Raw genomic sequence first — 16,309 nt, 5'->3', positions numbered from 1 at the left:
GCCCAACCTTGAATGCTTCCATGGATGGGGCATCCACACCTTCTCCAGGCAACCAGTGTTTCACCAAACGAGCAAAGTGGCCAAACTTCACAGGTAACGGAGTTGTGGGGACCTTCTTGGCAGGTGTTGTGTCAGTAACAGCACATAAGACCAAGTTTGCATGTGTAACATTATGAGAAACATCAGGCGTGGGATGGACTTAGCAAGTGGGGCAGAAGTAACTAAAGGCAGTGTTTATATAGGAAGGGATGAGGGCAGAGAACAGGAGAACAAGGATGAGAAAGGACAGTGATGATAAGCATACAAATGATTTAGTCAAAACTGTTTGGGGTAACGGCTGAGCAGCCCCCACACGACTACGGTTTCTAAAGGACAGTAAATCAAACCTATTCTGACCCCACGAGACATGTCTGAGTTGATTCCATAGTCCGGAAGGCTGGGGTAAGGAGGCTTTTCCCTGGCTAGCAAGGCAACAGCCAGGATGGACTAATCATTCATCCCAAGAGAACACGTCAGTGCCCATTACAGGCCCTATGGCAGCGACACCTTTTGAACAGCTGCCTTCCACTGCACTTCAATACAAAATCAAAACTGCTTCCCCGTATGGACCTTGGCACACAACATGTTTCTCCACAATGACACTTGCCTGTGTTAGGGTAGTACTTCTACTACTTACAGGCCTAAAAATAACTTCAACTCTACAACCAAACAAAACCTCAACAAAAACCAGACCTCATCACTCATCACACAATTTTGAATTAAACTGGAGTCTTCGGTTTTATGGATTGAGCACTTTTAAAGTCCAAGTATATAAAAATATGGATTTCTGTGCATTGTTGCAGAAAAGTAATGAAAAAACAGAGGAAATGTGCTGAAAATGATCTATTAACGAACTGTGCGCCATGTCTCTCCTAACACTTTTTCTCATGCTTCTGAAGAATCTCTCTGTTTGTATTAATACCTTATGGGTAGCTCAGTTAGCCCCACCTTCCATCTACTTAAGCAGCTGGGTTTAACTTCTGAGGTTTGCTTTGCTTTGTCAGGGAGACTGCATGTGGTGACCATAACCTCAGAGGTTCTTGCATCCTCAACCCTTCTCTGAGTCTACACTCACTCTTTTGCTTCTTTAGGAATAAATGAAATCCTACACACCAGACTAAGCGAAACAGGCCACGGGATTAGGGCCCATAAATCACCAGCGGTATGGTCAGACCTACACAGAGGCTGTGAGTGCAGCAACTGCACCATGAACTTGCCAGCTCTGATTTGACAAGGGCTGCCTGGCACACACAGAGGCTGTGCCATGGTGTTGTGCTGTCAACAGAATCATTTCAGATGGCACCTACACAGGCTGCAATCAGTCCTGTAAGCGAGACGCAGACACATCCTAAATTTCTGTCCCAACCAGAGCCTCAAAAAGGGACACAATTAAAATCATAGTAAATTAAAGCTGAATACAATTAGAAAAGGATCATTTACAATAGTCAATGCCTGAGAATAATTTTTTCATATTCTAGTTCATCCTGAAAAATTTGATTTTGGCCAATAACCAAGACAAAGAACATCTCAGAATGGGCCTATTTTAAAATGCGTTCTAAAATATGCCCTAAGTTACTTAGGAAAATAATTTTATTGGAAATCGACTAGATGTTTTACATTCATATAGTTTATTCTGAAAATTAAAAGGATAAGCTAAATTAAACACTCTTAAATGAACATAAGCAGCTAGTAGAAACTTCCATATTTTATATAAATTAGTTAAAACAAAACCACAAAAATAGAAAGCAACACATTAAAATTTGTTGCCAATTAGCAACACAATACACTGAGAGTGTGAGCATACACTGTGCATGTACAATCCAACAAATCACTGCTTTCAAGAAAGTTCTAGAGCTTGTTTTTTCAAATACAGAAGATGGTAAACAATTTTTGAGTGGAAGACTGAAAGTTGTTTTCCACAGTAACTCAGCTGCAATATGTATTCTTACATTTAAAATAAAATTAACTCTGTATATAGAAACAGAAAATGCTGCATGATGTTGAGGGCCTAATTATTTTACTTTTTTTTTTTTCAGTTTTGGTCTGCCTGTTTTTTTCCATTATGAGATACATTTACATCAACAATTCCAGAGCTTCCACTGGCTGGAAAGGCCTTAATTCTCATTAAGAAAACTAAACCAAAAATAACTTCAAATACTTTATTCACGGAGAATCAACATTTCCCTAATTCCCTGTAAAACTCTCTATTCTAATTAAATAAATGCTAAGTTTTGTATTGGAACAGACACAATTATTCAAATAAAACATATTTGACACCTTCTCTACATAGGATGGTTTTCTATTCTACACAAATATCTCACATCCTATTTAGAGAAGCACAATTTAGCTATAAGACCACACGAGTAAATATGGAAAACTATCAGAAATCTGTGTGTATATTTCTTTTACATAGTTTTTTTTACAAAAAGGTCAAAGTTTCAAAAATGGTAAGTATTCGAATGTAAGTTTGATGCACATTTCTACTTACATCTTCAGCTTTTGAACCTTGATCCTGTAAAGACTTTTGTAGTTCTTCAACCTGGGACTGCACTTCTAGAAGTCTCTGATTTACCAATCTAGGAAAGAGATAACAGAAACAACATATGTTTTTAAGAAAAAACCCAAACAACTGCAAGAGGAAGTCAGATTTTTAGTGTCCAGTGTTTTCAGATTATCTACACAACAGGTGCAAAACTGTAATTTATTCGCAAAAAAATTTACAAACATTTACTATTGTCATCCAGAACATTCTGATACTCTTCCAGGACAACATAAATGCATGCAGAAATAATTTCTATACACATGAAACAGGAGTTTCTAACGATCAGTTCACTGTGTGAGAACTGCTAGCTTACTGCTTTTACACAGTTACGTCCAGATGTGATATCTTAAGTACCGACGAGAGGTGAACAATCATTTTCCCAGACTGATTGCTTGCACCTTGCTGAGGGCAGTCAAGATCATAGTCAACTGCAAGGTCCCCAGATAACACATCCTACTTTGCTGCCCAGTAGAACCCCAAGGCTTTGGCAGCAGAGCTGTTCCACAGCCTACTGGTCCTAGACAGGGACAGGGCTCCCATCAGCTCATTTCTCTGTACTGTTGAGCACCTCTGAATAACAGCTCCCCCTTTCAGGATATCAGTGGCTCCTCCCAAAGTGGTACCATCCTCAAACCTGCTGAGAGAGTAGTCCCTCTCATCAGTCAAGCTGTTTATAAAGGTGATGGACAGCACTGGTCCTGGTATTGACGCCTGAGGAACTGGTTGCCATTTGGGTTTCATATCACTAACAATAACATATTAGACTCAGCTGTCCAACCACTGTCCAGCCAATTTTCTGATCACTTTAGTGTCCACTTCTTCAGTTTATATCTAACCACCATTCTAAACATAAGGATACCATGGGACACTGTGTCAAAGGCTTTGCTGAAGCTAAGCTAAGTACCATCCTCTGTTCACCCTTCTTCAGATGTGCAGTCATATCATCATCAAGACAATTGGTTTAGTTACGCATGATTTGCTCTGAATAAATTCATGTTGACCTTTCCCAATTATTTTCTTGTCCCTCATGCAACTAGAAACAGATTCTGGATGGAGTTGCTTTATGAATTTCCCAGAAAGTGAGCTGTGGCTGACCAGTCTCTGTAGTTCTTCGTACTCTTTTTCTTGCCCTTCTTGAAGGTGAGTGCAGCATTTACCTTTTCCCAGGCTTCACATGCTTTACCCAGTTGAAGGGGGAGACAGAGGAAGGTTAGATAGAGAGCAGCCTCACATCAATAACAGCCAACTACTGTGGCATGCTCAGATGCACTTTCTGGTCCCATGGATATCTGTATAACGATTGCCTCAATCTACCAGGGTCAGCTAGAGCAGGTTGCCTGGGAACATGTCCTGTTGAGTTTTAAATATCCCCAAGGATGGAGACAACCTCTCTAGGCAACATAATCCAGTGTTCAGCAACCCTCAGAGCAAAAAAAAAAAAAAGTATGTTCTTACATTCAGACAAAATAAAATGTGTTTTAAGCTCTGCCCACTGCCTCTTGCTCTTTTACTGAGCATCACAGAGAAGAGTCTAGCTCTATCTCCTTTAGACTCTCCCATCAGATATTGATAAGATCCACCCTGAGCCTTCTCTTTTCCAGGTTACATAGTCTCTATCCTTTAGATTCTACTCATGAAAGACACAGCAGTCCTGTTATCATACCACTGTGGCCTTTCACAGTACTGACTCCACTAAGTCCATGTCTTTCTTGTCCTGGGGATGCCTGTATTGGACACAGTACAGTCAAAAGTATATGGCATTATTAGAAAAGTCAAGTGAAACAGAGGACAAAAATTCTTACCTGTTTTCTGTCTCCAGTTCATTCTTCCGTAAGTTTGCATCATCAAGAAGGCTCTGCAACAAGGCAATCTTTTCATTGTCAGAACCTTCTTGGTTCAATTTTAACATCTTGTTCTCATGCTGAAGGCGAATGAGTTTCTCCCTAAACACATAAAACACAATTTTGTAGAAAAAAGAATGCCAGATTCTATAACGAAGAATACAGTTTACCATAGGTAGTATCATCTTTACAAATATCATCTTTACCTATTCAAGCAAGACAGTTTAAGACAGCTGAAGACAACAACCATGTCTCTTCAAAACCCCAAACACAAACTTAATTCAAGGAACTGTAACTGTAGAAAGCACAACACAAGGAAATCACCTGAGTACCCCATTAGATCTCAAGAGTACAGCTGAATAGATATAGGGCGAACACAAAGAATGCAAAACTCAATACCCAAGTGTGAAGGAAGGCTGTAATCTCAGCTCACTGAACTACTGCATAAACCTGAGCAAGTCACTTCAAACCTGTTGATCTGTTTTCACAAAATCATTTGGGCTGAAAAAGACTACTAAGATCATCAAATCGAAACATAAACCCAGCACTGCCAAGTCCACCACAGAACCATGTCCCCAGGCACCACATCTACACATTTCTCAAATACCTTCAGAGATGGTGATTCAAACACTTCTCTGGGTAGGCTGTTCCAATGCTAGACAACACTTGATTCCAAATAGCCAGTCTAAATCTCCCCTGGCACAACTTGAGACCATTTCCTCTTGTCCCACCTCTTATTACTTGGGAGAAGAGACCAACCCCCGCCATGTTAAAACCTCCTTTCAGGTGGTGGTAGAGAGTGACAAGGTCACCCCTGAGCCTCCTTTTCTCCAGAATAAACACCTCCTTCCCCCTGCTCCTTGTATGATTTATACTCTAGACCCTTCACTGGCTCCATTGTCCTTTCCTGGACATGCTCTAGCACCTTAATGTCCTTCTTGAAGTGAGGGGCCTGGAACTGGACACAGTACTCGAGGTGTGGCCTCATCAGTGCTGAGTACAGTGCGACAATCACTGCCCTGGTCCTGCAGGCCACACTACTGCTGATACAAGCTAGGATGCCACTGGCCTTCTTGGCACCTGAGCACACTGCTGGCTCACGTTCAGCCGTTACACAACACCCCCAAATCCACCCCCGAATGACAGGATGCCATCCAGAGGGACCTGGACAAGCTCAAGAAGTGGGCCCATGGAAAACTCATAAGGTTCAACAAGGCTAAGGGCACAGTGCTGCACCTGGGTCAGGGCAACTCCCAGTATCAGCACAGGCTGGGGATGAACAGATCGAGAGCAGCCCTGCTGAGAAGGACCTGGGGGTGCTGGTGGGTGAGAGGCTGGACATGACCCAGCAATGGGCACTCACAGCTCAGAAAGCCAGCTGTGTCCTGGGCTGCATCAAAAGCAGCGTGACCAGCAGAGAAAGGGAGGGGATTCTGTCCTTCTAGTCTGCTCTGGTGAGATCCCACATGTAACACTGCATCCAGCTCTGGGGTGCTCAGCACAGGACCAGCTGAAATGAGTGCAGAGGACGCCACTGAGTTGATCACAGGGATGGAATACCTCTCCTATGAGGAAAGGCTGAGAGAGTTGGGGTTGTTCAGGCAAAGGAAGATCCAAGGATATCTCAGAGAAGCCTTCCAGTACCTGCAGCAAGTCTACAAGAGAGCTGGAAAGGGAATTTTTACAAGGACGTAGAGTGAAAAGACAAGGGGGAATGGCTTCAAAGTAAAAAATATTTGGATTAGATATGAGAAAAAAAATTCTTTTGAAGGTGGTGAGCGTTTTGAGGCACTGGTACAGGTTGCCCTCAGAAGCTGTGAATGCCCCAATGATTCTGTGAAAACAGAACAGGGTTCCCAGCTTATCTCTGGTGACCCTGGCTTTATCCATTTCCCCTTTAAATCTAGTTTAAAGCTTTTTCAATGAGCCTTGACAACTCCTTGTGTCACTTTAATTTGCTGATTACCACAGGTAATCTGATAGGCCACGGACTGAACTGCCTCAGGAAATACTCCCATTTGATCTGCAGGTCTTCTCTAGAGGACCAAGAAAGGTGCCATGTTCTGTCACCGTGGGGGGGTCAAGAGAGCACTATAGCTACTTCTGTAGAGGGCTGCTTTGTGCAGTCTTCCCCATTCATTAGCAGAAGCAAAAGCCTGGACCTCCAGATCAGGAAGTTCCAGACATACAGCAGTCACTGCTACTGTCCATCTCTAACAAGCAGGCATGGAAGCCACCTTCTTGCTGGAAACAGTGTACATGGAAACATGTATGCTTAGAGAAAATCCAGCAATTTGGTAGCCCACAAGAATCATCAAAGTCGAACTCCTGGCCCTGCTCAGAACCATCCCCAAGAACCACACCACGTGCCTGAGCCTCATCTTCTTGAACTCTGCCAGGCTTGATGCTGTGACCACTCCCCTGGGGAGCCTGTTCAGTGCCCAACTGCCCTCTGGGGGAAGAATCTTTCCCTAATATCCAATCTAAACCTCCCCTGACACAACTTCAGGCCATTCCCTCAGGTTCTGTCACTGGTAACCCCAGAGAAGAGATCAATGTCTGCCCCTCCTCTTCCCCTCACTAGGAAGATGAAGATCACCATGAGGTCTCCCCTCAGAGTTCAGAAGACCACCATGAGGTCTTCTCCAGGCTGAACAGACCAAGTGACCTCAGCCGCTCCTCACACAGCTTCCCCTCCAGTCCCTTCACCATCCTCATGGCCCTCCTCTGGATACTCTATAATAGCTTTATGTGCTTCTTATATTGCAGTGCCCCAAACTGCCACAATATTCAGGCTGGGGCCACCCCAGGTCAGAGCAGAGCGGGACAATCCCCTCCCTCACCCGGCTGGTGATGCTTTGCCTGATGCCCCCAGGACAGGGTTGGCCCTCCTGGCTGCCAGGGCACTGCTGACTCAGATTCAACTTGCCATAGACCACTGTAAAGGTTAGTAAAACAAAGCACATATTAGCTTACTTTATTTCAGGAGTAATGATTTCTGCTGCTAAACTGTCGGAAGGCTCTTGTCTTCCCAGAGGCATCAATCCTGAGTAAGAAAAAGTAAAATATTTTGCAAGCACACCACTTACTTTCTTTACATGAAAAGCAGTAAACACTGTTTTAGAAATTTACAGTTTTAGACTACTGCTAGACAATGTAAAACGACACAAAGGCTACAGTAAGACAGACAGGCAAGCACCATTTCATTTGGAGATTAATAATTACTTCAGACTTCATCCATTCTGAAGAAATAATTTTGCAATTTCTTTTCTGCTCATTAGCTTATCTAAGAACTACAAAGCTGTGCAACATTACAGATAGAAATGAACCATAACACACGAAGCATCATGAAAAAATATGTCTCTAAAGAAAATTATGTAACTACACAGAAATCAGATATACATTATAAAAATATCACACCAGGGAAGAGAGAAAAATTTCTGATTGACTGAAGTAATATAAGAAGTCTTTGCTTGGTCAGGAAGTTATGAATAGTTGAAGCAGTTTTTCACTTCTGATTTTAGAGGAGCTTAAACTTATTGTATGCTAAACAAAAGCACAATCAATACTCTCCAGAGAGGTCCTGTAAACTTTAGAAAAGAGGCATTTAATCTCCTTATTTGTCTTTTACCTGTAGTGGTGAGTTGACCCTCCTGAGCCTGTACACATCTAAGCTCTTCAATAGTTTCTTTCAAGGAATCCCTTTCTGTTCTTAATCTCTGAATAATCGGAAAGAGAACAATTGAAAGAGAACAATTGGAAAGAGAACAAATAACAAACATCAGTCTTGGCACTACACACCCGTCTTTAACAGTATAGAGGTCACCAAAAGGCATAGACTTCAACATTTCAAAAAGAATTTAATGCAATTCTAGAGATTATTTTGAAATTAAGGTATCTCAGTCTATTTCACAATAGAATAAATTTAAGTATTATATATTCCACATGGCCAGTGGTGTTTTTTTGGAGAAGAGTTCCTGACCTTAAGAGGCTAGAAAAAACAGGGTATAAGCTTACAAAATTGAGATAATTAGAGATGCAAAGTTACGGTATGGGTAGTAAATTGCATCCACAGTGGCCAGTCAGACATTTTCCTTTTCCTTTCATTGGGGTTGATTCCAAGCAAAGGGAAGTGAATTAAGAGAGCATAGAATTTTCCCTCACCATGTATCCAAGGTTTACACAGGAGCGAAATAAAGAGCAGGCGAGTACACAGTCAACATAACAAACTGCTTTAACTCCATTTTGTTTGTCTTTTACCAGTGAAAGTGTGAGCAGCATTTCCATATCCCATTCCACCTGTGTATCAGCTGGCCTTGCCACTCATCAGAATCTTGGCCATAAAAGAAAACTAGTTGCTTAAGACTCGGTCCAAAGAGAACTGAAGAACAGGACTGGACCACCTTGGGATCCAGAGAGATGTGTTATTTAGTAGCATCAGGCAAATACTCTCTCAGTTTGGCACAAGTCGCCTTCTGGCAAAAAAAAAATGAGAATCTACAGATAGCACCAAGTCTTTGTGCAGAATGTTGCCAAGAGTCAAAAACAAAAGAAGAAAATGGCAACTCTGTAATGATCCAAGCTGCAGTTTGCTCCAAAATTAGATACATTCAGTATTACTAAATGGTCCAGGACAGATCTTGGCTCTGTGTCGGTATGAAGTTGTGTTAGCTGAGAGGTCCTTGCATTTCATTCTATTAACAGTTGATTATCAAATGCCACAATATTGTAATGGTTAGAAAAAGCTCAAGGGCTTCATTTAGACAAGCAACTCATCAAATTATCTTAGTACTTATCACATAACACACCACAGAGGTAAAGTTCCAAGCTACATAGCTGAAGATATCAAACACACTACCATGCTTTGCCAGAACATAAAGAAAAGGGTAAAATCAATTTCAGTAACTCCATCCAAAATATAACTAACAAGATAGCACTACACAGCTTATGACCTGTGGTGGGCTACCTTACTGATAAGTATTGTGACAAGAGGGAACAGAAAGAGTAGGTAACTGACAGTGAGTGAATCACTACATCCATATGATGAGAGACTTCTAGCTGTAATCTGTTTCTCACAGGCATCCAAAAGAATATACTTAAAAACAGCCCGAAAAAATACTATTTGTCAGGGGGTAAAATGGAAAACTGTATGACAATGGCCTGCAATTCAGATCCTTTGTGCAAGATGAAATGGTCCACTAAGCAATGGATAAGCCACAGAGACAACTTTACCACTGTCAAACAAAAGCACTGGGGAAAAAAACCACCCCAATTTAAAAATAAAGAGCAGGAAAGAAAGCCAAAGCGCAGTACAAATACAATCACTACAAGCATTTCAGCCTGAAATGAAAGGCAGATTGAAGTGATCTGAAGGTCAAGTGTCCAAAAATTTAATAAAAAATAGAAATCAATGACCTATGAACATAAAATAACTGAAAACTTTCAGTTGAAAGATATTCAGTGCAGGGCCTGGAAATTTCAGAAAGAACTGGACATGAAATATGACTATTGAGGAAAAAGCCTACAGAGCTTCTGACAGCTCTATTGATGGACTGATAATTACAACATGTCTAAGAAACTGCTAACTCATAGTGCTGACCTTGGTTTGAGGTAGTCTGAGGCACCTGCATATACATTCCCAAGAAACAAGCCAAAGTAAACCGGTAAGAAACAACAGTGTGCAAGAGAAGTTTGAAGGATCAGTATTGGCAAAAGAGAGCCATCAATTGCAGAATCACTAGCAGCAAATGACACAAGTGGAAGGGGACAGGTTAGTATCTACCCTGTGTGTTCCATGTTGGCAGTGTAAGATAGATCAACAAGGAGCTGCCATAAAAGGTGAGATCGCCACAAAGGACACTTCCCTCTACACAACTACTAAGCCTCTTGCTACAGTAATCATGAGTCCCCAAAGAGAAGTACATGGATGGTACCTCGAAGAATGCCTTAGAAAAAAAAATGCAACAGGAGTTTAGTGCTAAGATGATACCGTAGAAACCCTACTGTAAACAGTTTTTCAGAACACATGAAAATTACCCTGGGTATTTATTAACCTTTTCATGGTAAATAGTAAACAACTTCAGATGCCAAATAAGAACGCTCTTCCTCTTAAAAATGGGTTGCATATGTTTTTGTACAGTCACTTTATTCCATGCTGTACAACTCTTAGGTTTAAAAAGTATCTTGTACAGAAACATTAGAAAATTTTAGCTGAAAAAAGACTTCCTAATTTAAAAAGATTGCTAACTCTAATTACCATATCTCTGTGTTACAAAGTTGCTATCGTTACTAACAAAAAAATAACACCTTGGCACTTACATCTTTTTCTTTTTGGAGGCTGTCTACTTTTTCTTTCAGTCGTTTGCATTCATAATCTAATTTATCAGCTTTCTTGGACTCTTCAGATAACCTGTTTTGTAGTTCAACTGCCTGTGAGAACAAGAATCAATAATGTGTCTGCAAATATTAAAACAAAATACAAAAGACAAAGTAGCCCGTTACCATGCACCATGAGTCATGTTGTAAACAAGTGAAATAACTACCTACAGGACACACTAAAACTTCTTTCATAAGTTGTTCTGTGTTTCAGCAAAATAAACAGCATTCAAATATTAGGTCTTAGTACAAGCAAAAGACACAAAAACTAGTGAAGTATTTTCAGTACATCTAAAACAAGAATTTAAGCTCAAGCAAGTTTTACAGAAAAAAAACTATGTAATTCTAGGGATCAAAGAGCTTAGGAAAAGCAGAAAAATCTCCCTGCATTCTGAGAAGCCTAGTAAGAAGAAAAAACTCTGAAGAAAGCAAATTACCTACACCTACCAGTTCATGCAGACAAGTAACATTTCTTAACCTGAGATTTCCTAATAATTTCTAATACGTTAATATAAAGATTTGGCCACAGGCTTATAAAGAGTTTTCCTTATTTCGGGGAGAAACACTGCTAACAAAGCCGCAGGTATGCTTTCAACTACAGATCAGTGAAGAGCTTTTAAAATTAAGTGAGCAGAAACATGAAAGCTGAGCACAGTAGGAGGCAAATCAGTGAAATCTTGCCTTTTCAAAACTCTCAGCCTTTAGTAGCAAAGACTCATTCCCAGAATATTAGTAAAGCTCATAATGCAGAGAGCACTGAAGCAAGTAAGGTCAATAAAAACTGAACTGCAAACACAAAAGGTCAATGAAGACTCAGATAAAGACATACAGCTTCTTCTGAAGGAATTTATAAGAAGGCTTTTTCATGGCTTTCAGATTAGACAGGAAGAGACTAACTTAAATTGTGAAGCGCTACTTACATTAAGACTAGCCAGTTTTTCTTACTGCCTTTTATTTTCAATGTGTACAGCTACAGCAAAATATCTACAAGGCGTGAAATATGCATGGTCTTAAGTCTTAGAGAAGGAATTTGCTGCTGTTCTTAAATTGAAGGCCGTGAAAATAGCACAGGCCTGCATTTTCTGACATTAAAAAAATAAAATATTAGATATGAAAATATTTCATTTCTCAGATGTGACATCCATCACTGGGGCTATCACAATAAATGCAGGTATAAAAAAAATACACAGGCCTTCACACCTGTGATTGTGTCCCCACTTGCAAAAGATGTAAATTTTCACCTCAAATTGAAAAAAATGCATTAATGTTTGTAATCACTCAAGCTATGGTAATGGCATGCAGAAAAACACAGCAGGAAATAAATTGTATAATTGTCTTGAATTAGGACTTGTGAGGGTATAGAAAGATACACAGTTTCATGGTAATGCATAAGATTAAAAAAAATAAAAATGAACTGCCATCACATTTACTAAGCATTATCTCAGTGCGGAATGAGTAAAGCAGGAATTTTGCAACAAAGAAAAGCAAGACAATACTGTCAAAAATATATCAGAATGCACATGCACAAAGGGGCTGAATTAAATTACGAAAAAATTATCCCGGAATCTTCACATTTCAATTCTTAATGCTGCAATAAAGTTTCTTAGAAAAGGCTTCTGCTGTGTGCAGTGGAGATGCCATTTCCTTGCAAATTACTATAGGAGTTTGAATCAAGCACTTACATCTGCATAGCACAATGCTTCTAAATCAAAGAAAAAACTCCTCTGATGGCATTCTCATGAGTGGGGTTGGATACTTCATACATAGGACATGTTCCACTACAGGAATTGTCTGTTATTTCATATTTTTTTCTGGTGAAAACATTTGGGCTGTATTTACAACTAGGCCACAGAGGCTGAAACTAGTTGTCTTAATAAATGAGATGGCCAAGTGCAGGGAAAAGAGCTATTAAGTCTTAGGGAAACACGCTGCTCCCGGGCTTGCAATGTTGTTCGTGCTTTTTTCTGTGTTTTATTCTACTGTAAGGTGACAAATAGGGACCCTGTGCTGTGACCATTCAATCAGGCAGAAACACAGAGCAGGCACTAATACTTTAATGAGCCATGCTCTGCCTGGCCCTGTAGCAAGAATGCCAGTATGATGTCATGCCTCTGTAGCATAGAAGCAGAGAGAAGATTAAAGCACATCGTCCACCTTTACAGAAACAGCATCACATGGCACTTTGATAAGCAGGAGGATAAGCAGATGCCTTTCACTCCAGAGAGTGTGCTGGTGACACATTTTGTACTCTGCTGAGTGCATATAAACAACAGGGATGACATGTGTCCTTCTCTCTTCTTATCTGGAAAAATTCAGAAGTATGAGAGACTAGAACCTTAAAAAGGAGAGGTTACTTAACCGGAGGAATAATCTACCTCAGCTGTGGTGCATTCCTTACTTCTGGAAAATTTTAAGCAAAAGGCAAATAACTTTCTCTGAAAGAAGAGGCTCAAATTCAAGCCCTGCTATTGAATATGAATTGGGAATAATTTAGGAAAGAACCCCTAACTTCTGTTGATTTTTTAAATGTAAGAAATACTGCTTATCGGCAAACTAACGTAAACCTGTAATAACGACAAGAATTGCAGGAAAGGAGGACAAAGGCAGTACCTACAAAACATGGAAATCTTCTAAACAGAAGGAGATGGTTTTTTATAGTTTCTTTTTTACTTTGAGGTATTAACCATATTAGGAAGAGAAAGTGGTGAACAATAGGGAGTACTGTTGCACTGATGGTGCTTGTCCTCACCTGTCTCTTGTATGTTTCCAGCTGACTGCGTGCTGCGTTGGCCTTCCTTAATTCTTCCTCCAGGCTCACAGTATTTTGCATGTACATTGTATTCTTCTCTTCTAAAAGCTTCACTTGTCGCCGCAAATCACCCAGATCTTCCAATTTCTTTTTGTATGACTCTACCTGGCTTTCTAACTTGGCTACTTTATCAGAAGAATGCCTGAAGGGATAGATTTGTATTGAATTTGAACTCAGAAAACGAATAAAACTAACAAAGTTAAATGCTTCCTCACTATTTTGCCTTAATGCAGAAGACATTCTGAGACATCATGAGGAGAACAATAAAGCAATCATATTCTCTTATTACTAATGTTTTCACTTTTAAATTACTTGCTTTCCTCCCATATGACTGTTTGTCAACTCAAACTACTGCTGATAGAGGTCCTTTAGAAACCATCACTCTTCCTAATACAGCTTTCTTATCTGCTTCCAATCTTAAACCAGTAGTTAACACAACTTCACTCCCACTCATTTCCTTTCAATTCCAAATTATCTTCTGTTCTGCATTTTACAAGGGTAAAGAAGAAAACTTTCTGGCCTCCAATTTGTTTTAATGAGAGCCAGGAATAAAATCATAAAGATCCATCTCCTGGGCAACTCACACTTGGTGACACAGAACTGAAGTACTGTGTTTGATTTGTTTGGAGTTTGATTCCTTCTTAAAAAAAAAAAAAAAAAAAAAAAAAAAAAAAAAAAAAAAAAAAGAGAGAGAGAGAGAAAAAAGAAACACCAGGCTCTGTTCACAACTTCTCAGAGTTTTTTTAATATATCCACTGCACTGCCAGGACAGCAACTGCCCACACCCCAACAACCACCCACCCCTCTACCACTAGCACTGGCCTCGGTTTCATTTTTGAACCAAATCATTTATAGACTCAACTTCCTATGAAATCCAGGGAATCTCCCACAGAATTGATGGGCCAGTTTATGAGACGCTGAGGCAAGCCAAATCTCTATGATCCCCAGTGAAGTGCAGAGCCTCTCTCTCGCAACAAGGAATTACTCTTTGAACCTATGCCACCCACACAGTTTATGAAATTATGCAGCCTGATGGGTTCATTCCTTATATTACTGACAGAGGGGATAAAGACAGAAAGCTTTGATAGAAAGCTGCTGGTGAATTAGAAACGGCAATATTAAAACAAAGCCTTGGGAGAGAGAATGGGTAACTGTTCTGAATAACTCATTGCAGCAAGGCACCAATACTGAAGGATTATGTTCCACAGCAAAAGTGGCTGTCCCACCCTACAAACCCCTAGCATCATCAAATCATGACAACAGTGAGAGCAACAGGTGTTCATATTAGCATTATTTGATGAACCAAAAGCACACCCAAAGTCCAAACAATGCAAACCTAGGAAAGGGCATAGTTTCCTGACGAGAACAGATGCCCAAGTCATGATGAAGGTGAGTAGCAAATACTCAAGAGATCACCAAGTGCCCTGTAATAACCATAAGATTGCGTAGAACTGCTAAGTCTACTCATAGCTAGTGATCAAGGTACACAATAAACAACTATTTTACTTAAGCAGAATTAAACTGGAGGATCCAGAAGAACCTTGGCATTGAGAAAGCATTTATATTTAATATTTAAATTATTTAAACAAAAGATAATGTAGATTAAATACACAAATTAAAAGTTAATAGTTAAAAAAGGATTAATGGAACAGAATTTACCTGAGTACATCTATCTCATCCTTCAAAGACTGAGCCTCCTCTGCCAGTGTAGTAAGCTCTTCTGTTTGTTGTCTCAATTCTGCAATTTCCTTTTCAAGTTCTTCACAGCGTATTCGATAGTCATCTTTGGCAGCTTCTAATCTGTAAAAATGAAGAAAAACAGAAAATAACTTTCCATCTTGAGTTACACTTACCTTTCTTCATCATCATCCCCTCTAAAAACACATGAAATGGCCTTCTGTTGCAGTGAAGGAGTACAGCCCAATGTGTTTATTCAAAATGTAGAAGCAGATTGACTTTTTTGATGCTCCCAATCTGATATCAGTCTTTCTACTTGGAAAATCAAAAGGTAATGTATGTTCTCATAAAGACAATCCTCAGGTTTCTTCTGCAATAGTAGTTTTTCACAAAGGAAGCTCAAGCAGAAATTTTCACCTTTTTTCATCTTGGAACATACAGAGTTTGAACATGATACATTTATCGTAAGATTTTGTTCAGTTGTCCAACTCCTATACACCTTCAACAATATTGACCTGATTGTCAGATGTTATAAATGCCATAGAGCTCTCAACAAAGTCGTTTTATTTATTTACTCATAAAGAGCCTGTGCATGTCCAGCACACCTGAAGAACCAGGTTTTTAGTTAAAAAGTAAAGAACTCAGACCAAAGTTGCTGGAGTAAACTGCTTGCATACAGCACACATAGGCAAAGCTCCAATGACCTGTCAGTGAAAAAAGGGAACAAGTAATAGTAACTTTGTCAAAGTATTTTGAATGAATGGAAAAGGACACAATCTGGAACACGGAAGTCCTACGGCGACTTTGATCTGAAACTAAAACATGAACAATCCAGAAAGGGAGATACGGGCATGAGGGGCAAAAAAAGGATTTTATCCAAAAAGAGTCTACAAGAATGGAGACAAGAGAAAGTCTTTAAGTCATTTAAACCACAAACAACAAACATTTGGATCGTGACAGACTAGAAGTGTCAAAGGACAAAGAGTCAAGACTGGAGAAAAACAGTTGTACCACACTGGACATCAA

General features: G+C 39.9%; 1 protein-coding gene across 5 annotated transcripts in view; it reads right to left on the bottom strand.

The window, feature by feature from the left end:
• HOOK3 (hook microtubule tethering protein 3) overlaps positions 1-16,309 on the bottom strand; it is an 83,212-nt gene that overhangs the window by 19,342 nt on the left and 47,561 nt on the right. For 4 of the 5 annotated variants that reach the window (XM_064642051.1, XM_064642053.1, XM_064642052.1 and 1 more), the window contains exons 10-16: positions 15,266-15,406; positions 13,547-13,748; positions 10,741-10,851; positions 8,054-8,141; positions 7,399-7,468; positions 4,384-4,524; positions 2,528-2,615 (exon numbers count right to left, since the gene is read on the bottom strand). In XM_064642051.1, the coding sequence (XP_064498121.1) occupies positions 2,528-2,615; positions 4,384-4,524; positions 7,399-7,468; positions 8,054-8,141; positions 10,741-10,851; positions 13,547-13,748; positions 15,266-15,406 (841 nt within the window). The remainder of the gene's footprint in view (positions 1-2,527; positions 2,616-4,383; positions 4,525-7,398; positions 7,469-8,053; positions 8,142-10,740; positions 10,852-13,546; positions 13,749-15,265; positions 15,407-16,309) is intronic. The other variant, XM_064642054.1, reaches the window with a different exon arrangement.

This window comes from Pseudopipra pipra, chromosome Z (assembly GCF_036250125.1).
Source record: "Pseudopipra pipra isolate bDixPip1 chromosome Z, bDixPip1.hap1, whole genome shotgun sequence".
NCBI lineage: Eukaryota > Metazoa > Chordata > Aves > Passeriformes > Pipridae > Pseudopipra > Pseudopipra pipra.
The sequence above is the reverse complement of the archived record's forward strand: the minus strand, read 5'-3'. Positions and strand labels throughout refer to the sequence as shown.